This window comes from Xenia sp. Carnegie-2017, unplaced genomic scaffold (genome assembly GCF_021976095.1).
Source record: "Xenia sp. Carnegie-2017 unplaced genomic scaffold, XeniaSp_v1 HiC_scaffold_21, whole genome shotgun sequence".
NCBI lineage: Eukaryota > Metazoa > Cnidaria > Anthozoa > Malacalcyonacea > Xeniidae > Xenia > Xenia sp. Carnegie-2017.
This window is the reverse complement of record NW_025813484.1, coordinates 3,104,650-3,127,541: the sequence shown is the minus strand read 5'-3', so window position 1 is coordinate 3,127,541 and position 22,892 is coordinate 3,104,650. Positions and strand designations below refer to the sequence as shown.

The window sequence follows — 22,892 nt, the reverse complement described above, 5'->3', positions numbered from 1 at the left end:
TTTTTCTCATAGTTCCCCTCCCCTTAACATGGAAAACATTCATACGTCCTTTGTTTGAAATTCCGTTTTTCCCTTAAAAAAAATAACGTCATTTTAAGACTGTTTTGAGCGAAATAATGTCCACAGATATCGGTTGTTTTGTTTTTACCAGGTTTATTTGCACAACGATGACACACAATCATTGGATTTTGTAAGTTGTACTGGGGGTGGGAGATTTTGTAAGTTTTACTGGGGGTGGGAGATTTTGTAAGTTTTACTGGGGGTGGGAGATTTTGTAAGTTGTACTGGGGGGAGTTAATATTCCAGAGGCAAAATCAATATGGCGGAGAATGCCCAATCTCGTGTACAAAAGGAAGCGGAATGTATGCTCAATTCATTGGAAAAAGATAGTATACGACCAATGCAGGTAAAGGAGCAGCTTATAGTTAACTTTTTGCCGCTCCTTTGTAAAACAGAGTTTCGATATTTTGTTCAAACTTTCCACCACGTGGTCGTCAGTCATCTCTACAACTCGTCAGTATGACAGTACTCAGTAGACTACAGAGAGACTGTACAGTAGAGTAGACTGACTTGAACTCGTCCCAATGATTAATTTTGCCATTTTTTGCCTGTAATTTATAGAAGGATGATTTATTACGTGGGTTCTATTTGTTTATTTAATTCATTTGTTTTCTCTGAAATGCACAATGAATCTTTAGAGAAAGGCTCATCTTTGTGCAGCTGACTGCTGTGAGGATTCTTCAACTACCCAAGTCGTTCAGGGCTGCATATCAAAATGTTTTCTTCCTTCACAAAGAGCTCAGGAGTATATAAATGGGGAAATCAATAATTTTCAGGTACAAGAATGATGCGCAGAGTGTGTTGGTATTGGCATTAGAACTAACTTAACTTGTTTGAATTTCAATACCAGTTAAGTATCTCCTTTCATGGATTTTTGTAAACCTTTGCAATTTAAGGCTAGAATGTAGTTTATTGGACACCAAAACCCTTTTAGAGTGATTATAAAGAATGTGGGCACATATAGCTATGAATAGTTAGAAAATGCAAATAACAGCAAAACATTATTTTGCTCTTTAAAAAGTGGAAAAGCAAAAGCAATGATATGGAAGTTAGCTTTTTGGTTAGGATTAAAATATGGGTTATAGTTTGGGTCAGGCTTTCGAAATTTGAAATTAAAATGTTTGCTATATACTTATTTAAAGTTGAACTTGCCTGCCCTTTTTGATATTCTGAGTCTGTGGCACTTGTTTGCTTATCAGTGACATAAAGTGCCTGCTAAACATCATTTCAACTCAAGTATTTTAACCCTACATACAAATGTGGTAGTCAGCTTATTATTTCTTCTTTTTTCCTAAGGACCGCTTGTCTAGATGTGCTCGAGCATGTCAGGATAAAATACAGGACAAAATAACTGTTAACACTACCCAGCTAGAGGCAAGTAAGTTACAAGATGAGATGAAAGTTTGTGTAGATGAATGTTGTGATACACACCGTGAACTTCTACCCAAAATGTTTCAAAGAATGAGTGAAACATTGCGTCAATTACAGCAGACTAATTGAAGTTTTTTTTACGTTCAATATTGGTAAATTTTACACAGAAAATATTCTCATGTTCAAATATCATATTTAGTGTAAAGATAATTTTAAAACTTTATTGAATAATGAAAAGGAACTCGGAAAGTGATATTAAGGTGACATGTCTGTGAAAACAAAATTTTCTGACGAACTCTAGTCTATTGACATTGTGGAAAATATTTGTCATAATCATTCTTGCAAAAGGCATTTTTTGTTGTGGACAATATAACTTCTCCGTGTTGGGCGATTAACACATCAATAGAATCAACTGGTTACAAAGCGTTTTATTTACTCACAAATTGCTGCTTTTATTTTTTAATTGAAGCTGCTATTTTCACTAACTGATGCTGAAGTTTTTTCGTATCTCTTAAAAACTTATTTCGTTCATATGTCAGACTCAGTTAATCAGTCACATAACCAACCAAACGAACGCGATACCAATTATTAGCTCCACCTGTATGAGCAGAGCTAGTTACTTTGAAGATCAAATCATTTGGGAGAGTGGTGTTCCAGGGAATCATTTGTTCATACAAGAATGTGTTTGCGTAGACATTGTAATGCGTGTTGTAGCCTTCAGCTTTCGCAGAACTGTCGTCATTTCCTTTTTGATGAGTTACATAGTTTAAGTACGCATGTCCTTTGCTGTTCCAGAAGTTGCAGAAAACGGAAATAATGATGGCTCGAGTGTTTTGGGGAAGAACTATTGGAATTGCCTGCGTGTAGGTTGGAGTTGCCCCATGCAGTTGTATCTTCTCCAGTTGATTCAAAATCTATGATAAATGGAAGATGTTTTTATTAGCCGATAAAAAGGGGAATTCAACTTTTTACAAATACTGCGTCGAGCCATCGAGCTAATCAACTATCACCTACGTCATCAAAACATCCCCTTCATCTATTCATTAAATGGTGGTCAATCTAGCACCAGTTTCATCAAAAAATTTTCTCATCTTATAAAGAAGTCAACTATGATTTCTTTCATCAACTATCACCTACGTCATCAAAACATCCCCTTCATCTATTCATTAAACGGTGGTCAATCTAGCATCAGTTTCATCAAAAAGTTTTCTCATCTTATAAAAATGTTCACGCAATGCATAATGCTATCCTTTTAAGTAAGTTGTAATATTGCCTTGTCTTTGATATATGAAAGCATTTTCTCACCTCATTTGTTCGTCGTAATGTCCATAATCCTCTATTATTGCGCTGAGATTCGGTTTGTTTCAACTTTAAGCTTAACTAAACGAAAAGAAGCATGTTTTCTTTACCCATCATTCCCTACCCTCAGGCAATGAAGTCGGTTCATCAGTAAAATTTTACCTGATTCACGGAATTCTCCAGTTGAAGAAATCTTTCTTCAGTTAAATATTTCACCTTACATAGATTGCCAGAGTAGCCAGGCGGGCAGACACATTTGAAACCTGTAGGAACTGTCTTGCAAACACCTCCATTTAAACATGGACATTTTAGTTGGCAAGTCAGACCATAATACCCACTTGTTGGATCACAAATGCATGAAAAACATCGAAAACCATCTCGGCAAATACCATTGTTTTTACACACGGAGTTGTTGCAGTCATTTCCATCCTTTGAAAGGAATTTGTGCAACTTGTGACGATCTCCAATCTTTGATATTCCAATGTTACCAAGTTGTTTATACGTTAGACTTGAGAGGACAGTTTCGTCAATATTTTCTGTCTTCATTTTGGCGACGTAGGAGAGTAAATCCGCTCCCTTGATTCCAGCAAGCATGAGTATATCTTTAACTGTGATTCCACGAAGACAGTGAGAAGATTGTTTGGCTTCTGTAAAAATAGCAGATGTACCAATAATTATGAAAGTGACGAAGAAAACATTAAATGCTAGTCCCATTTTCTATTTGCTTTCTAACAGTTTAATAAAGCAACGTGTCAAAGTCAACACTAGTTATCTGAATATACATCTCTGTTTCCTGCTTTTACATTGTTTTCTTTTGAATGCCTTCAGCATTTAGCTGACCCCAATTTGATTTCGTTGTCCTCTTGGACTCTTTGTCGTCATGTAAAGTCTCAATTTTAGAACAACTCTTAATTGATGATTGTAAAAATACCTGTTCCTGCCGATCTTCTGCAAATTGTACACAAGAAGGAAAGAATTCAGAATTAATTCACTTTGGTAAATACAAAGATCAGTATGCTAAATAGCTATATGTGGTGTTAGAGGCTCTTTGAGAGGACAAAGAAAAATTCATGAAACTATATGCATGGTTGGAAGGCTTTCAAATTTCTCTCATCACGTGCTTGCTCATGCTCAACTCAAGCTGAACACACATAACGCCTATCAAAAGCAATTGACTACAGTTCATTTTATTTAACAAAATTTTCAAACTAGAAAATCCATGCATTTTCATTTGAAATATTCTTTTTCTATAAGTTGTTGCCATCATTAAATATATCTTATATATGTACATATATCTGTACGTATGACTCAGTCACATAGCCGACTAAGCAAACGCGATACCAATTCAGATTTCAATACGATAGGAACCGGTTACTTTTAAATTTGAAAACCAAGTCATCTGAGTGAGTACTATCCCAATGAATCTTTTGTTCATGTAAAAATGTGCTTTCATAAAATTTCCTGAAGCAATTTCCTGAAATTATCGATAAAGACCGAAGACCTCGATGAAAACATTTTATCGCACATTGTTTTTTTTGTGTATTAGATGTGCTTTGAAATGACAGATATTCCTTTTCAATTTAGGTAAGTATGTATTTGTAGCACATATATACACGAAAAAAGTCAATACTTTCCAGATTTATGAATGATTTATTATCACATAGCATAAGTTGCATGTTTACTTGTTTGAATGTGTAGCAAATGTTTGAAAATGTTACAACTCCATGGTCAAGTTTCATTCTGTACTCCTTTACGAGCTCTTACAAATGAACTTTGGGTAATTTTTACTCGTTTTTGTCGATAGGACCGCCTCTCAAGATGTGCACGATCATGTCAGGATAAAATATAGGACAAAGATTACAAGAAGAGATGAAGGTTTGTGTAGATGAATGTTGTGATACACATTGTAAGCTTCTACCCAAAATGTTTCAAAGAATGAGTGAAACATTTTGTGGATTACAGCAGATTGATTAAAGATTTTTCTTCATATGAAATATTGGTAACTTTTAAACAGAAAATATGATCGTGTTCAAACATATTTAGTGTAAATAACTTTTAAAACTTTATTGAATAATGATTAGGTACTCAAAAAGTGACGTCGATATCACCAAATTTTCACAGTCATGAACAGTGAAGTCTGTTGAAAATTTCGAAATATTCCTTTATGATTTGATAAGCCTGCTAGCGAACGGCAATTTGGTTATGAGCAATATAACTTGTCAGTGTTGGAAATTTAGGCCTCAAACAATACAGAAAAGATCAATACTATGTAAAGCATTGTATTATCTCACAAATAATGACAAATTGTTACATTCTTACACTAAAACTATCATATGCTGTTTTAAGTATTTCTTAAAGCATTGCTTGGTGTCAGTGCCTCAGTTAATCAATCACATAGCCAACTAAACGAACACGATACCAACTGTTAGGATTCCTACTTTCATAGCGGGAGAATGTTACTTTGAAAACTAGCTCATTTGCGAGAGTATTGTTCCATGGAATCATTTGTTCGTATAAAAATGTATTTGCATGGACATTGTAATGCATGTTGTAGCCTTCAACTTTTCCCGAACTGTCGTCGTTTCCTTTTTGATGTGTTACATAGTTCAATTCAGCAGTTCCTTTGTGGTTCCCGTAGCTGCAGTAGACGGAGATTATTATAGCTCGAGTGTTTTGGGGGAACATGATGGGGATTTTCTGTGTGTAGGTTGGTTTTGCAAGATGCAATCGTAACTTCTCCAGTTGATTCAAAATCTATGATAAATAGAATGAGCTTTGATTAGTAGATACATTGATAAAGTGCTATTTTTATCAAGCTATTTCACCAAAAGATTTTCTTCATTGTATAACATTGTCAGTTTATTCTTAAAGCAATTATTATAATTTGTTGACAAGTGAAGAGGAGCGTTGTGTTCTTTTTTTTCTTAAGATGTGTAGACAATTAGGATTTTAGCACGATCGTAATGACATTTTGTCACGTATAATTTTTTCACTTGCCTCATTTGTTCGTCGTAACCTCCACGTTCCTCTATCGTTGCGTTTCAAAGTTTCCAGTTGAGATTTCTGAGATTCCAGTTCTCTTTCGGTTTGTTTCAACTTTGAGCTTAGCTATAAAATAAGAAGGTTTGCTTTACTCAACAGGCTATAAAAGTTGATGACCTTAAATATGTATAGAGCTATTATCACACGCAATGTCAGTCCATCAGTAAAATTTTACCTTTTTCACTGAATTCTCTAGTTGAAGAAGTCTTTCTTCAGTTAAGTATTTCAACTTACTTAGATCACTTTAGGAACAAGGCGGGCAGGCACATTTGAAACCTGTAGGATCTGTCTTGCAATGTTGCAGGACCTTGTTCATGTAAAAATGTGCTTGCATAAAATTTCCTGAGGCAATTTCCTGAAATATCGATAAAGACCAAAGACCTCGATGAAAACATTTTATCGCACAATGTTTTTTTGTATTAGATGTGCTTTGAAATGACAGATATTACTTTTCAATTTAGGTAAGTATGTATTTGTAGCACATATATACACGAAAAGTCAATACTTTCCAGATTTATGAATGATTTATTATCACATAGCATAAGTTGCATGTTTAATTGTTTGAATGTGCAGCAAATGTTTGAAAATTTTACACCTCCATGGTCAAGTTTCAATCTGTACTACTTTACGGGCTCTTACAAATGAACTTTGAGTAACTTTTACTCGTTTTTGTCGATAGGACCGCCTCTCAAGATGTGCACGATCATGTCAGGATAAAATATAGGACAAAAATTACAAGAAGAGATGAAGGTTTGTGTAGATGAATGTTGTGATACACATTGTAAGCTTCTACCCAAAATGTTTCAAAGAATGAGTGAAACATTTTGTGGATTACAGCAGATTGATTAAAGATTTTTCTTCATATGAAATATTGGTAACTTTTAAACAGAAAATATGATCGTGTTCAAACATATTTAGTGTAAATAACTTTTAAAACTTTATTGAATAATGATTAGGTGCTCAAAAAGTGACGTCGATATCACCAAATTTTCACAGTCATGAACAGTGAAGTCTGTTGAAAATTTCGAAATATTCCTTTATGATTTTATAAGCCTGCTAGCGAACGGCAATTTGGTTATGAGCAATATAACTTGTCAGTGTTGGAAATTTAGGCCTCAAACAATACAGAAAAGATCAATACTATGTAAAGCATTGTATTATCTCACAAATAATGACAAATTGTTACATTCTTACACTAAAACTATCATATGCTGTTTTAAGTATTTGTTAAAGAATTGCTTGGTGTTATTGTCTCAGTTAATCAATCACATAGCCAACTAAACGAACACGATACCAACTGTGAGGATTCCTACTTTCATAGCGGGAGAATGTTACTTTGAAAACTAGTTCATTTGCGAGAGTATTGTTCCATGGAATCATTTGTTCGTATAAAAATGTATTTCCATGGACATTGTAATGCAAGTTGTAGCCTTCAACTTTTCCCGAACTGTCGTCGTTTCCTTTTTGATGTGTTACATAGTACAAGTCAGCAGCTCCTTTGTGGTTCCCGTAGTGGCAGTAGACGGAAATTATTATAGCTCTAGTGTTTTGGGGGAACATGATGGGGATTTTTTGTGTGTAGGTTGGTTTTGCAAGATGCAATCGTAACTTCTCCAGTTGATTCAAAATCTATGATAAATAGAATGAGCTTTGATTAGTAGATACATTGATAAAGTGCTATTTTTTTTAAAGCTATTTCACCAAAAGATTTTCTTCATTGTATAACATTGTCAGTCCATTGTTAAAGCAATTATTATAATATGTTGACAAGGGAAGAGGAGCGTTGTGTTGTTTTTTGAGATGTGTAGACAATTAGGATTTTAGCACGACCGCATTTTTTTCACTTGCCTCATTTGTTCGTCGTAACCTCCACGTTCCTCTATCGTTGCGTTTCAAAGTTTCCAGTTGAGATTTCTGAGATTCCAGTTCTTTTTCGGTTTGTTCCAACTTTGAGCTTAACTAAAAAATAAGAAGAATGTTTGCTTTACTCAACAGGCTATAAAAGTTGATGACCTTAAATATGTATAAAGCTATAATCACACGCAATGAAGTCAGTCCATCAGTAAAATTTTACCTGTTTCACTGAATTCTCCAGTTGAAGAAGTCTTTCCTCTGTTAAATATTTCACCTTACATAGATCACCAGAGTAGCCAGGCGGGCAGACACATTTGAAACCTGTAGGAACTGTCTTGCAAACACCTCCATTTAAACATGGACATTTCCGTTGGCAAGTCAGACCATAATACCCACTTGTTGGATCACAAATGCATGAAAAACAGCGAAAACCATCTCGGCAAATTCCCTTGTTTTTACACACAGAGTTGTTGCAGTCATTTCCATCCTTTGAAAGGAATTTGTGCAACTTGTGACGATCTCCAATCTTTGATATACCAATGTTACCAAGTTGTTTATACGTTAGACTTGAGAGGACAGTTTGATCAATATTTTCTGCCTTCATCTTGGCGACGTAGGAGAGTAAAGCCGCTCCCTTGATTCCAGCAAGCATGAGTATATCTTTAACTGTGATTCCACGAAGACAGTGAGAAGATTGTTTGGCTTCTGTAAAAATAGCAGATGTACCAATAATTATGAAAGTGACGAAGAAAACATTAAATGCTTTTCCCATTTTCTATTTGCTTTCTAACGGTTTAATAAAGCAACATGTCAAAGTCAACACTAGTTATGTGAATCTGCATCTCTGTTTCCTGCTTTTACATTGTTTTCTTTTGAATGCCTTCAGCATTTAGCTGACACCAATTCGATTTCGTTATCGTCTTGGACTCTTTGTCGTCATGCAAAGTCTAAATTTTAGAACAACTCTTAATTGATGACTGTAAAAAAACCTGTTGCCGCCGATCCTCTGCAAATTGTACACAAGAAGGAAAGAATTCAGAATTAATTCACTTTGGTAAACACAAAGATCGGTATGCTAAATAGTTATATGTGGTGTTAGAGCACAGAATAGAAACGTAACAGAAGCGCCACTCAGCGAAATATCTGTCCCCTACTTGTACCCAGTTCTTAAGTGCGCATCTTTTGCGTCGCCATTACTCCAGCCAGATAAAGGTTAGCACTATTTTCCACCCAGCAAACCGCCCTTTACTTTGAAATATAATGTTTTACACAATATAATATTTTACACAATCTAATATTTTACACAATATAATATTTTATATAATATTTTACACAATCGTCGAAAAACGACATATTTTCCAGCCTGGATTATAAGTTTATAACTTAAGGTGGTTGCATGAAAATTTATACTGCAACATTTATCTGTAAATATTTTCATATGTTGATATTAAAACTGTATTATAAAATATAAAATTACTCGCCATCTCAAAACGACCTAGCACCAGTGCATGCATGGTTTCCTTTTAGCTTTTGGTTCTTTCCCATTAGCCGTCATCTTTAATTTATTTCCGATTGTGTAAAGTAAAGGGCGGTTTGCTGGGTGGAAAATAGTGCTAACCCCAGATAAACTGGCCAGAATGTATTAATATTATGAAGAGTTGTTTTTCGAAAATTTGACGAATGTAGATTCAGTTATGGACAAAATTTTTAATGCCATCGGATAGGATACCAAGCATATGAGGTGAGAAACAGTTTTTCTGTAAAATACGTTCGTCAAATATAATTTTACGGGTTTTATACTTTCTTGTCTTGAATTGTATGCGAGATCCATGTTTAGAACGTCTCTTACATTGAACGGCAGTTGCCCTAAAAATTTATAATCTAGGACAAAAGGTAATAAATATATTTAGTGTGATTTCATTTCTGTATTTTCTAGTAAAGAGTTTCCTATTAGGGCCTGTTTATATGGAGCCGAGTTACCCGGCTAAGCGAGTTACTCGCTCAACCCAGAGCCCTCTGTAAGAAATTATTCTATAGAGGGCTCTGGCTCAATTGGGTTTGACAAAGTGATCTGTTTATATGGCACCGGGTAACTGGGCTAGTACTTCCCTTCATTTGTCTTACATGAAGTTTGCCTATGCTAACTTCGAGTAAAGACGCGAGATTTTAAAAAGCCTCACAGTTTCGCAGCAAAAATGGAATGGGTGAATATAAAATTGAAAATTATGACATGTGTATGTTTTTGTATTATAATACTGCAAGTACAAGGCTTAGTACGCATGCGTACCAACAGAGCCAATTTTCCTGGCAAATGCGTTTATATGGAAAAATTCATCCCGCCTAGCTGGGTAACTCGCTTGCACAAACCGAGTTCCCGGCAAGGCAAGTTACTCGGATGTGTCATATAAACGATTCACCGGGAAATGCATTCATTTTATATAAGGGTCGAGTTACCCGGCTAGGCGAGTAACTCGCTCAGTCGGGTAACTCGGCTTCATATAAACAGGCCCTTAGAATGGTCCATGGATTTGATAGAAGCGATAAAGTGACCTATTGTGCGTAAAGAACTTTCTTCAGATGAAGACGTTATTAGTATAGAATTTGGACTAAACTAATTTGTATTTGATGCTTGAATTGGTGCTTTTTATTTGCAATGTAGCTTGTGTGCATAATTGTAATCGAAAGTTTTTATTTGTAATTGTATATTGAGTTCCTGTGGCTATCATGTCTGTCAAATTTGTATTAATTTACAAATAAAGATGTTTTTTTGTTGTCTTATTTTTAATAAACAATATATGAAATAACAATTATTTAAAGAATGAAGTTATTGAAAAATTGTTCAATTAAATTAACAATTTTGTCATTATGTCATATTGTCATAAGCCAGGCAAACACATACATTTGAAACCTGTAGGAACTGTCTTGCAAACACCTCCATTTAAACATGGACATTTTTGTTGGCAATTCAGACCATTATACCCACTTGTTGGATCACAAATGCAGGAAATATATCGAAAGCCATCATTAAATTTTAAGTCAAAAAGACAGAAGTTGTTTGAACGTTTGCAGTATCCTTGGATGTTCTAGTTTCTTTTATGAGAAGAATTCTTGTAAAGAAAAAAGACAAGTAATTTTGAAAACAAAATATCCCGTTTTTGGTCCATACTTCCCGATACCCTTAGATTGTGTTTGAGAACTAGAGCGTCGCATGTCAATTAAGGAACCAGATAATCCTTGTTTGCTATGAAGCCCGTGTATGGTTTGCTCGTGATACATGAGAAACAGTAAACAAGAGAGTTAAATCAGAAAGATATAAACCAATAAAAATTGTATAAAACATGTTTAAGGTTGTCTTAAAATATAAGTGTGAGAAAAAGGCTCAGTTTTTGATTGAAACATTGTCACAAGAAGTTGGTTGAAACATTGCTTGGTTTATTTTGTAAACAAAAAGATAAAATTCGAAAGCAAAAAAAACCCGTTTTTGGTACATGCTTCCCGATACCTTCTTAAGCGCAAGGCACTAGAACGCCGCATGTTAACGTTTCGGTAGGAGATTTCGGCCCCTCCACGCTATCGTACTTGGGAGATGCAAAAGCTTCTGCCCATCAGACCCGAGATCACCTGCGATAGGCTTTGCTCGGGGTACGCAGGGAGAGTGCGGTCGCGACCGAAGTCTGGGCATCCAGCTTCCACTGCTAGTTGACATCTATTAGATGAAGTTGTAGCTTTATATAAATATATATATATATATATATATATATACAAAATTCAAAGGCTTACGAAAGTTGTGGTATTATTAAAGTCACTACTGCGCATGCCCAGATGATTTCTTTAATAATTTGCGACTAAGTGAGCTAATTGCAACAAATGTAGTGCAAGTACATAAGGTTAGTCGTTGCCAAGACTATGAACAAGTATTCGAGTGAACTGCGCATACTCGAGCGCATGCGCAGATGATTTCTCTATTAAATTGTTACTAAGCATGCTATTTATTTCAAAATCGGTGCTAGTAGATGCAGTTGTTCGGTACCATGACCATGAACTTGGGCAACTGGTCAATTCGACTGCGCATGCGCAGATTATTTATTTGAAAATTTGTGACTGAGCGAGCTAATTACTCCGTAATCGGTACTAGTACATACAGCTGGTCGTTGCCATGACCATGAACTTGGAGAGTTGGTGGAGATGACTACGCAAGCTCAGATTAGTTCTCAATTAATTTTTGACAGAGCGAGCTCTGAATTTAGTGCTTGTATATGCTCATAGCAAACTTGTCTTCTTAAGCTTGTTTTGACAAATGCGTATCAAACTCGTGAATACTTTGTTACGCCACTCGTAATATAAGCTACGCGTTTATTTTATATATTGAGAACCTTTTGCGTGTGACCTAACGTTTACGTGGTCAAACAAAAATTCATGAAATTATATCGTGGAAAGGCCTTCAAATTTCTCTTTCATCTGCTCGCTCATGTTAAACTTGCAAAAGACATAACAAAGCAATTGACTACAAAACCTTTTACTTCTACAACTTCTACAACATTTTCAAACAAAGAAAAACATTTTCGTTTGAAACATTGTATTTTGTGACTACTTTGAGACTAGCGACGAGTTACCATTGTTTAACTGTACTGCCGACCATGACTCTATATGAGACTAGCGACAAGTTACCATTGTGAAATTGCTCAACCAATTATCTTTTAGTAATCATTGCAAGTAATCTTGGTAAAATTCTCCCTGCGATTCATCATAATGTCGATCGATAACGATGCTGTCGTTCCTAAATTTGCATTTTTGCTACAGCACACATTTGTTTTCTTTTTTCAAAAGAGCACCGTTTTGGTTGAGGAAATGATTCAAGATCTGAAAAGCTCCATGCTCGCTCTGCCCCTTCACGCATCAACATTCATGAACATGATCTGTGCCGTTTTACGCAACTACAAGGATACCTGTTGGGCTGCTTATAACAGTGAGGGAATTTTTGCTATACTTATGCAACTGCTTCATATTATGTAGTTAAGTTAAGTTTATTGTGTGGAGTCTTACAAACTTCCACGTTCTCATACGCCTTATGCGCTAAGCACACATTTGGACGTTGAAACTGGCCTGGGTCTTATTATTATGAAAACAAAACACGTTTGTTTTTCAGCCATTGTTAAGATTTCTCAAAACAATTCAACGTCGCCTATCCTCAGTGCAACTTGGGCGAAGGAAATTGGCCATGAATTGAGGTGAAAAGTTATTTTATATAATTGAGCTGCGGAGAATATCTTCAAATATATTATGTGTATGTTTGAAGGTCGTTGCCTAACTGGACGAACGTTCACGGACCTGGCAAACACAGAAAAAAGGTTGGTATAGCTCAAGTTTATTTTTACATTGGAAGTTTTTATCACTCTAAGGTGGACGAAGATGTTTAACAGATATTGACAGCCAGTGGATAAAAGGAGTTTAAGGGGGGGGGGATAATATCAGCAAAAAAGGAAGCATCATCAAACATCACACCAGAAACTTTCTTTTCTTGCGTTATGTTGTATTGATCTATCATAAAAAGTAAATTTTATTTGTCATTATTTATGCAGAAAAGAACGATTTTAATGTCCTAATTCGTCGTTTATTATATTCTTAACTCGTATACTACAGTATATTTTAATATATTGAAGGAAATGGAAGAAAACTCTGAAGCAATCAGAATGAGAAACGAAAAGGTTAGCTGTTTTCATGTACAGTATAAGAAATAAGCACTAGTCCCAGTACTCACTCTATTCAATATTTTGTGCGTGCATATCGTATTGCGCATGTTTCCATCAATAGTGGCTGCCTGCTTATTGTATTTTCTGACCAATAGGAACACTGAGCTGGCTAACGGTAGTCATTAATCTAATTATAAATACAGCAAAAAGTTTCATAGCAAAGTAGTCCTACTATTTATCTTTTATACCATCATACTCTTCGCGCTTTTTCTTGTCTACACTTATATTACGATATGCTGTTGAAAGGGAAAGAATATCAACGTACATTGGCGACGTTGCTGTGGTATTTTTAGGAATCAGAAATCCTTAATAAGCTTGTTGAAAATGTGATCAAGAAGAATGAAGTCATCCTGGATCTTGTGGATCTCAAGACCTAGGCAAATTTACAAGAGAGCATTGTATGTTGGTCAATTTTCGTATACCTTATCGTTTATTCGTATTTTTTTATGGCGCATGTTTTCTAAATACGCTTTCGTGACAAGCTTTTCCCGTAATGCCAATGAACATTTTCACTGTTGGTTGAGCAAGGAAAAACATTTTGTGACTGAGGTTAGACATGATACCGAAGATTTTCCCATGATTTCTCTGCTGTCTTTTTAACTATACAAAAGATTTGATTACCACACGTTGCAACAATATGTTATGGTAAATTAATACTCTCGCTGGTGGAACACAGTAAATAATTTATATGTCATCTTGAGCTATGCAAACGATAGTAATGATTGATTATCATCTTTAGGAATGGCTCGTTGGTCGCATTAAATCCTTTGCGAGCAACATAAGCGCTAGCACGACGGGGATAAATGTTGTCTCGCATGTATCATCTGACAAATTGAAAGGGGTGTGTATGGATTTGGATTAATCATTTGGCTTACTCCTCTGATTTACGATTTCGATTTGAGATAATGATTTGAATCATGGGCCACATGTATTTAGCATTGATTTTTATGTTTTTGTTTTACTTTTCAGCAAGAGATCCCTCCTCTATCCGAAGACATGTTGAGGTATTTTGATAATTTGTTCTGTGCATAAGATATAGGTATAAGTTGGTGTTTGTTGCGCGCATTCGTATCAACGAAGAGTCTTTCGATTTAGTTTTGATGGCCTAACGTTTTAATCTTGCAAGACACATGTTTTATGTTGATTCACTGAATGAACAATAAGTGAAAATTAATTTTCTTAACTGATTAAACCAAAAGACATAAACATACTAAACAATTTGCATATTCAGAATTTGGACTAGCTTCGTCACTCTTAATCAAGACTACTTGACTGTACAAGACTGTGTACCGCGTTTTTTATACTGTATTATGAAAGTTAGCTATCATTAATGTTTGCACGAGTTTGCCATTCGTGTGGTTCGTAGAAAGTCTTAAACGATAGCTTATTTAATACGAAAACCGAATTTCATCTTTCTTGTTGATCCAGAGCCTTGAGTGATCTTGGACAAGATTTTCAAAATCTTGCTGAACTATGCCTCTTGGTTTTGCATTTGGAAATACGCTGTCATTGTTTCTACTATTTAATGCAAGCTTTGAAGCAGGTATGCGTTTAATTTTGCACGATGAAGTCTTATGGCTTAAATTTTTCACTCGTATGTAAACAATACTTTATCATATATTGCAGATTGCGAAGATCTTAGGTGTTTTACATTGTTCTCTTCACGCTATTTTTTCACGTAATGTTGCATAGGTTTTTCTAAAGTTCAGATTTCTTTGCGAAGATCATATATCGTCCAATCAAATTGCCAGTTCAAGTTCACAATGCATGATGATTGGATAATATTTGAACTTTCAAACGAACTTCGCATCATTACGTGAGAAAGTAATGTAAAATGGACTGTCTTCTGACTTATGTAACTTACCAAATAAATTGATCAAAGTTTAACATCATCTACATTGCAGAGGAGTTACGTTTGCAGTGTAGAGTCAGTTGATGCTGATACATTGGTTATCAATATGAACAAAGACCTGGTTGCTTTAGAAGACATTGTCTCCACTACCTTGGCGCCTCACAAGTTTAAGTCAGTGAATATGATTTTTTTTCTTATTTAGCATTTGCAGATATGGATGTACTGTAGGAAGGGATGCAGAAGGGTGTGCACCCCTCTATCCGTGATTAGATGGGGTGCTGTAGGAATGCCAATTTCCCGTCGAAATATTAATATACCGCGCGATTACTTGGAACACCAAATAATTCGGTTTTTACTTTCTAGATATATGTTTGAAGGACTTGGTCACATGATGTCAATGCTCATCATTTCTGCCGCACCATATATTAAAAAAATGAACGCCAATGGCACCAAGAAGATGTAGGTTGCACTTCCCACTCGAAATGCTGACGAGCATGGCATTTAAATAGTGTGCTATTTTCTTATGCTTTTAAAACTTTTGAACAGGTCGAGAAACATTTTCGCCATTCAGCAAAATCTCCTGAATATAACACAATCCCGTGAACCAGACCTCGATAAAGCAAGACTTTATTATGATTTGCTGTACAAAATTCCAGGGGTGAGTATTCATTTTTCAAAGACTTAGCTACATAATGAAAACAGTTTTTTTTGCTTCGTCGCAAAGTCGAACCCTGTCTTCGATTGTCAACAGTTGTAGATCGAAAAGTGATCATTGTGTCCTGTGAAACCTTAAATATGCCTTTAGAAATCTTTTTTTGGCTATGTTTTTCAAACGTTTTGCTTGTAGCTGTCTACTTGAACTTTGATCAAATAGCCCTGTGGTTAAATTTACGAAAATTCAACTTCAAATCGGCTAGCCTCACAACTTCATTCATTTCATTTGCATCCTGTTTTCATTTGTTCAAATATCCACAACTATAGCCCAAGATTAGGTTAACTGGCATTCATTCTTAAATAAACTATCATCCACTTATGTATTTGTCGTTCATATTTGTATTAACTTAATTTGTTTTTCAACCAAAGTATTACGTAATCAAATCCAAAACAACAACGTGTCTGTTTATTACATGTTCATTCCGTGTTGTATTTCTATTGCACTATAAAGGACTTCTTGGTCGGACTGGTTGAACAAGGAGCAAAGTACACCGATGCTGAATACGAGAACATCTTGAATCTACACGCCCGAAGTCAAACTGTCATTGACAAGGAAGGACATCGACAAAGATTGACGAAATTGAAAGAGATCTTAAGGGAACTGAAGGTTAATCAACAAACTACTGTTTAAGTTTTTGGTGGCGTAAATAAAGTTCTTCAACACGGATTTATGATGGAAAGCGATAGTAATGACGTCATGCCTACACAATGTCTTACAGTTTTGGTGTGTGAGCCATTACTTACAGTTATAGCGAGCGAATGATTTAGATTAAGGTCAAAGAATACAATATTCTGGCCATGACTTGTATGCATGGCCAAAACTTGATCAATAGACAAAATTTTACATGTTAATTGATAAAAAAGAGTATAAAATTTCAACATGAAACTTCATTGATATCAAATGCAAACATTATTTGACAGCTAACCGAAAGGCAAGTGCAGACAAAGTTAAAAAGTATTGCGTTGTATTTTGTTGCGAGGTATCCCATGAGTATTTCTTTTTGCAATTTATCCTGAAACTCAATCTTTGCCATTTGGGGTTAACAATTTGGGGTGTTAGTCACCTGTCACCCCTCTATAGTCAACAAAATTTTGCCCTTTGCCTTCGAAAAATAGACAAAATGGTAAACAAGGAACAGAGGACTCCTATAAAATGACGGCTCTCGAAAATTTAATTTTCAAACTTTTCTCATTAATTCCCCTCCCCTTAACATGGAAAACATTCCTACGTCCTTTGTTTGAAATTCCGTTTTTCCCTTAAAAAAATGACGTCATTTTAAGACTGTTTTGAGCGAAATAATGTCCACAGATATCGTTGTTTTGTTTTTACCAGGTTTATTTGCACGACGATGACACACAATCATTGGATTTTGTAAGTTGTACTGGGGAGATTTTGTAAGTTGTACTGGGGAGATTTTGTAAGTTGTACTGGGGTGGGAGATTTTGTAAGTTGAACTGGGGGTGGGAGATTTTGTAAGTTGTACTGGTGGTGGGAGATTTTGTAAGTTGTACTGGGGTGGGAGATTTTAAGTTGTACTGGGGGTGGGAGATTTTGTAAGTTGTACTGGGGGGAGTTAATTTTCCAGAGGCAAAATCAATATGGCGGAGAATGCCCAATCTCGTGTACAAAAGGAAGCGGAATGTATGCTCAATTCATTGGAAAAAGATAGTATACGACCAATGCAGGTAAAGGAGCAGCTTATAGTTAACTTTTTGCCGCTCCTTTGTAAAACAGAGTTTCGATATTTTGTTCAAACTTTCCACCACGTGGTCGTCAGTCATCTCTACAACTCGTCAGTATGACAGTACTCAGTAGACCACAGAGAGACTGTACAGTAGAGTAGAGTGACTTGGACTCGTCCCAATGATTAATTTTGCCATTGTTTGCCTGTAATTTATAGAAGGATGATTTATTACGTGGGTTCTATTTGTTAGTTTATTTAATTCATTTGCTTTCTCTGAAATGCACAATGAATCTTTAGAGAAAGGCTCATCTTTGTGCAGCTGACTGCTGTGAGGATTCTTCAACTACCCAAGTCGTTCAGGGCTGCATATCAAAATGTTTTCTTCCTTCACAAAGAGCTCAGGAGTATATAAATGGGGAAATCAATAATTTTCAGGTACAAGAATGATGTGCAGAGTGTGTTGGTATTGGCATTAGAACTAACTTAACTTGTTTGAATTTTAATACCAGTTAAGTATCTCCTTTCATGGATTTTTGAAAACCTTTGCAAATTAAGGCTAGAATGCAGCTTATTGGACACCAAAAGTCTTATCGCAGTGATCATAAACAATGTGGGCACATATAGCTATAAATAATCAGAAAATGCAAATAACAGCAACACTCACAGCAAAACACTGTTTCGCTTTTTAACAAGTGGAAAAGCAAAAGCAATGATATAGAAGTTAGCTTTTTGGTTAGGATTAAAATATGGGTTATAGTTTGGGTCAGGCTTTCGAAATTTGAAATTAAAACATTTGCTATAAACTTATTTAAAGTTGAACTTGCATGCCCTTTTTGATATTCTGAGTCTGTGGCACTTGTCCGCTTATCAGTGACATAAAGTGCCTGCTAAACATCATTTCAACTGAAGTATTTTAACCCTACATACAAATGTGGTAGTCAGCTTATTATTTCTTCTTTTTTCGTAAGGACCGCTTGTCTAGATGTGCTCGAGCATGTCAGGATAAAATACAGGACAAAATAACAGTTAACACTACTCAGCTAGAGGCAAGTAAGTTACAAGAAGAGATGAAGGTTTGTGTAGATGAATGTTGTGATACACACCGTGAACTTCTACCCAAATTGTTTCAAAGAATGAGTGAAACATTGCTTCGATTACAGCAGACTAATTAAAGTTTTTTTACGTTCAATATTGGTAAATTTTACCCAGAAAATATGATCATGTTCAAATATCATATTTAATGTAAAGATAATTTAAAAACTTTATTGAATAATGAAAAGGAACTCGGAAAGTGATATTAAGGTGATATGTCTGTGAAAACAAAATTTTCTGAAGAACTCTTGTCTATTGACATTTTGGAAAATATTTGTCATAATCATTCTTGCAAAAGGCATTTTATGTTCTGGACAATATAACTTCTCAGTGTTGGTCAATTAACACATCAATAGAATCAACTGATTACAAAGCGTTTTATCTACTCACAAATTGCTGCTTTTATTTTTTAATTGAAGCTGCTATTTTCACTAACTGAAGCTGAAGTTTTTTCATATCTCTTAAAAACTTATTTCGTTCATATGTCAGACTCAGTTAATCAGTCACATAACCGACCAAACGAACGCGATACCAATTATTAGCTCCACCATCACGATAAGAGTAAGTCACTTTGAACATCAAATCATTTGGAAGAGTGGTGTTCCATGGAATCATTTGTTCATACAAGAATGTGTTTCCATAAATATTGTAATGCAGGTTGTAGCCTTCAGCTTTCGCGGAACTGTCGTCATTTCCTTTTTGATGGGTTACATAGTTTAAGTGCGCATGTCCTTTGCTGTTCCAGAAGTGGCAGTAAACGGAAATAATGATAGCTCGAGTGTTTTGGGGAAGAACTATTGGAATTGCCTGCGTGTAGGTTGGAGTTGCCTGATGCAGTTGTATCTTCTCCAGTTGATTCAAAATCTATGATAAATAGAATGAGCTTTGATTAGTAGATACATTGATAAAGTGCTATTTTTATCAAGCTATTTCATCAAAAGATTTCCTTCATTGTATAACATTGTCAGTCCATTCTTAAAGCAATTATTATAATTTGTTGACAAGGGAAGAGGAGCGCTATGTTGTTTTTTTTTAAGATGTGTAGACAATTAGGATTTTAGCACGATCGTAATGACATTTTGTCACGTATAATTTTTCACTTGCCTCGTTTGTTCGTCGTAACCTCCACGTTCCTCTATCGTTGCGTTTCAAAGTTTCCAGTTGAGATTTCTGAGATTCCAGTTCTTTTTCGGTTTGTTCCAACTTTGAGCTTAACTAAAAAATAAGAAGAATGTTTGCTTTACTCAACAGGCTATAAAAGTTGATGACCTTAAATATGTATAAAACTATAATCACACGCAATGAAGTCAGTCCATCAGTAAAATTTTACCTGTTTTACTGAATTCTCCAGTTGAAGAAGTCTTTCCTCTGTTAAATATTTCACCTTACATAGATCACCAGAGTAGCCAGGCGGGCAGACACATTTGAAACCTGTAGGAACTGTCTTGCAAACACCTCCATTTAAACATGGACATTTTCGTTGGCAAGTCAGACCATAATACCCACTTGTTGGATCACAAATGCATGAGAAACATCGAAAACCATCTCGGCAAATTCCCTTGTTTTTACACACAGAGTTGTTGCAGTCATTTCCATCCTTTGAAAGGAATTTGTGCAACTTGTGACGATCTCCAATCTTTGATATACCAATTTTACCAAGTTGTTTATACGTTAGACTTGAGAGGACAGTTTGATCAATATTTTCTGCCTTCATCTTTGCGACGTAGGAGAGTAAATCCGCTCCCTTGATTCCAGCAAGCATGAGTATATCTTTAACTGTGATTCCACGAAGACAGTGAGAAGATTGTTTGGCTTCTGTAAAAATAGCAGATGTACCAATAATTATGAAAGTGACGAAGAAAACATTAAATGCTAGCCCCATTTTCTATTTGCTTTCTAATGGTTTAATAAAGCAACGTGTCAAAGTCAACACTAGTTATGTGAATCTACATCTCTGTTTCCTGCTTTTACATTGTTTTCTTTTGAATGCCTTAAGCATTTAGCTGACCCCAATTCGATTTCGTTGTCGTCTTGGACTTTTTGTCGTCATGTAAAGTCTCAATTTTAGAACAACTCTTAATTGATGACTGTAAAAAAACCTGTTGCTGCCGATCTTCTGCAAATTGTACACAAGAAGGAAAGAATTCAGAATTAATTCACTTTGGTAAATACAAAGATCGGTATGCTAAATAGCTATATGTGGTGTTAGAAGCTCTTTTTGAGAGGACAAAGAAAAATTCATTAAACTATATGCATGGTTGAAAGGCTTTCAAATTTCTCTCATCACCTGCTTGCTCATGCTCAATTCAAGCTGAACACACATATAAGGCCCATCAAAAGCAATTGACTACAGTTCATTTTATTTAACAAAATTTTCAAACAAGAAAATCCATGCATTTTCATTTAAAATTTTGTTTTTCTATAAGTTGTTGCCTTCATTAAATATATCTCATATATGTACATATATCTGTACGTATGACTAAGTCACATAGCCGACTAAGCGGACGCGATACCAATTCATATTTCAATACGATAGGAACCAGTTACTTTTAAATTTGAAAACCAAGTCATCTGAGTGAGTACTATCCCAAGGAATCATTTGTTCTTGTAAAAATGTGCTTTCATAAAATTTCCCGAAGCAATTTCCTGAAATTATCGATAAAGACCGAAGACCTCGATGAAAACATTTTATCGCACATTGTTTTTTTTTGTGTATTAGATGTCCTTTGAAATGACAGATATTCCTTTTCATTTTAGGTAAGTATGTATTTGTAGCACATATATACACGAAAAAGTCAATACTTTCCAGATTTATGAATGATTTATTATCACATAGCATAAGTTGCATGTTTACTTGTTTGAATGTGTAGCAAATGTTTGAAAATTTTACACCTCCATAGTCAAGTTTCAATCTGTACTACTTTACGAGCTCTTACAAATGAACTTTGGGTAATTTTTACTCGTTTTTGTCGATAGGACCGCCTCTCAAGATGTGCAAGATCATGTCAGGATAAAGTATAGGACAAAAATTACAAGAAGAGATGAAGGTTTGTGTAGATGAATGTTGTGATACACATTGTAAGCTTCTACCCAAAATGTTTCAAAGAATGAGTGAAACATTTTGTCGATTACAGCAGATTGATTAAAGATTTTTCTTCATATGAAATATTGGTAACTTTTAAACAGAAAATATGATCGTGTTCAAACATTTTTGTGTAAATAACTTTTAAAACTTTATTGAATAATGGTTAGGTACTCAAAAAGCGACGTCAACATCACCAAATTTTCACAGTCATGAACAGTGGAGTCTGTTGAAAATTTCGAAATATTCCTTTATGATTTGATAAGCCTGCTAGCAAACGGTATTTTGGTTATGAGCAATATAACTTGTCAGTGTTGGAAATTTCGGCCTCAAACAATACAGAAAAGATCACTACAATGCAAAGCATTGTATTATCTCACAAATAATGACAAATTGTTACATTCCTGACACTAAAACTATCATATGCTGTTTTAAGTATTTCTTAAAGAATTGCTTGGTGTTAGTGCCTCAGTTAATCAATCACATAGCCAACTAAACGAACACGATACCAACTATTAGGATTCCTACTTCCACAGCGGGAGAATGTTACTTTGAAAACTAGTTCATTTGCGAGAGTATTGTTCCAGGGAATCATTTGTTCGTATAAAAATGTATTTGCATGAACATTGTAATGCATGTTGTAGCCTTCAACTTTTCCCGAACTGTCGTCGTTTCCTTTTTGATGTGTTACATAGTTCAATTCAGCAGTTCCTTTGTGGTTCCCGTAGCTGCAGTAGACGGAGATTATTATAGCTCGAGTGTTTTGGGGGAACATGATGGGGATTTTCTGTGTGTAGGTTGGTTTTGCAAGATGCAATCGTAACTTCTCCAGTTGATTCAAAATCTATGATAAATAGAATGAGCTTTGATTAGTAGATACATTGATAAAGTGCTATTTTTATCAAGCTATTTCACCAAAAGATTTTCTTCATTGTATAACATTGTCAGTTTATTCTTAAAGCAATTATTATAATTTGTTGACAAGTGAAGACGAGCGTTGTGTTCTTTTTTTTCTTAAGATGTGTAGACAATTAGGATTTTAGCACGATCGTAATGACATTTTGTCAGGTATAATTTTTTCACTTGCCTCA

The 22,892-nt window shown here is 35.2% G+C and overlaps 5 protein-coding genes across 5 annotated transcripts in view; 4 read left to right on the top strand and 1 right to left on the bottom strand.

Annotated features, from left to right (window-relative positions):
* Nucleotides 1-314: 314 nt before the first annotated feature.
* On the top strand, nt 315-1,843 carry LOC124443763 (protein FAM136A-like). The gene is made up of 3 exons (XM_046994284.1): nt 315-406; nt 699-836; nt 1,357-1,843. Exons 1-3 carry the CDS (start codon nt 320-322, stop codon nt 1,558-1,560), a joined length of 429 nt encoding a protein of 142 aa, XP_046850240.1. The 5' UTR covers nt 315-319; the 3' UTR covers nt 1,561-1,843.
* LOC124443756 (cubilin homolog) lies at nt 1,840-3,718 on the bottom strand. The gene is made up of 3 exons (XM_046994276.1): nt 2,893-3,718; nt 2,737-2,811; nt 1,840-2,345 (listed from the first exon to the last, which is right to left on the bottom strand). Exons 1-3 carry the CDS (start codon nt 3,442-3,444, stop codon nt 1,977-1,979), a joined length of 996 nt encoding a protein of 331 aa, XP_046850232.1. The 5' UTR covers nt 3,445-3,718; the 3' UTR covers nt 1,840-1,976.
* A 566-nt stretch (nt 3,719-4,284) lies between these two features.
* LOC124443748 (rho GTPase-activating protein 19-like) overlaps nt 4,285-22,892 on the top strand; it is a 53,802-nt gene continuing 35,194 nt past the window's right edge. The window contains exons 1-2 of the mRNA XM_046994266.1: nt 4,285-4,314; nt 4,535-4,605. Of these exons, the coding sequence (XP_046850222.1) occupies nt 4,289-4,314; nt 4,535-4,605 (97 nt within the window). The 5' untranslated portion in view covers nt 4,285-4,288. The remainder of the gene's footprint in view (nt 4,315-4,534; nt 4,606-22,892) is intronic.
* On the top strand, nt 12,446-16,850 carry LOC124443760 (exocyst complex component 4-like). The gene is made up of 12 exons (XM_046994280.1): nt 12,446-12,592; nt 12,773-12,854; nt 12,923-12,974; nt 13,287-13,331; nt 13,670-13,774; nt 14,116-14,217; nt 14,346-14,380; nt 14,805-14,919; nt 15,281-15,399; nt 15,592-15,687; nt 15,775-15,886; nt 16,394-16,850. Exons 7-12 carry the CDS (start codon nt 14,373-14,375, stop codon nt 16,571-16,573), a joined length of 630 nt encoding a protein of 209 aa, XP_046850236.1. The 5' UTR covers nt 12,446-12,592; nt 12,773-12,854; nt 12,923-12,974; nt 13,287-13,331; nt 13,670-13,774; nt 14,116-14,217; nt 14,346-14,372; the 3' UTR covers nt 16,574-16,850.
* On the top strand, nt 17,489-18,990 carry LOC124443762 (protein FAM136A-like). The gene is made up of 3 exons (XM_046994283.1): nt 17,489-17,628; nt 17,925-18,062; nt 18,596-18,990. Exons 1-3 carry the CDS (start codon nt 17,542-17,544, stop codon nt 18,797-18,799), a joined length of 429 nt encoding a protein of 142 aa, XP_046850239.1. The 5' UTR covers nt 17,489-17,541; the 3' UTR covers nt 18,800-18,990.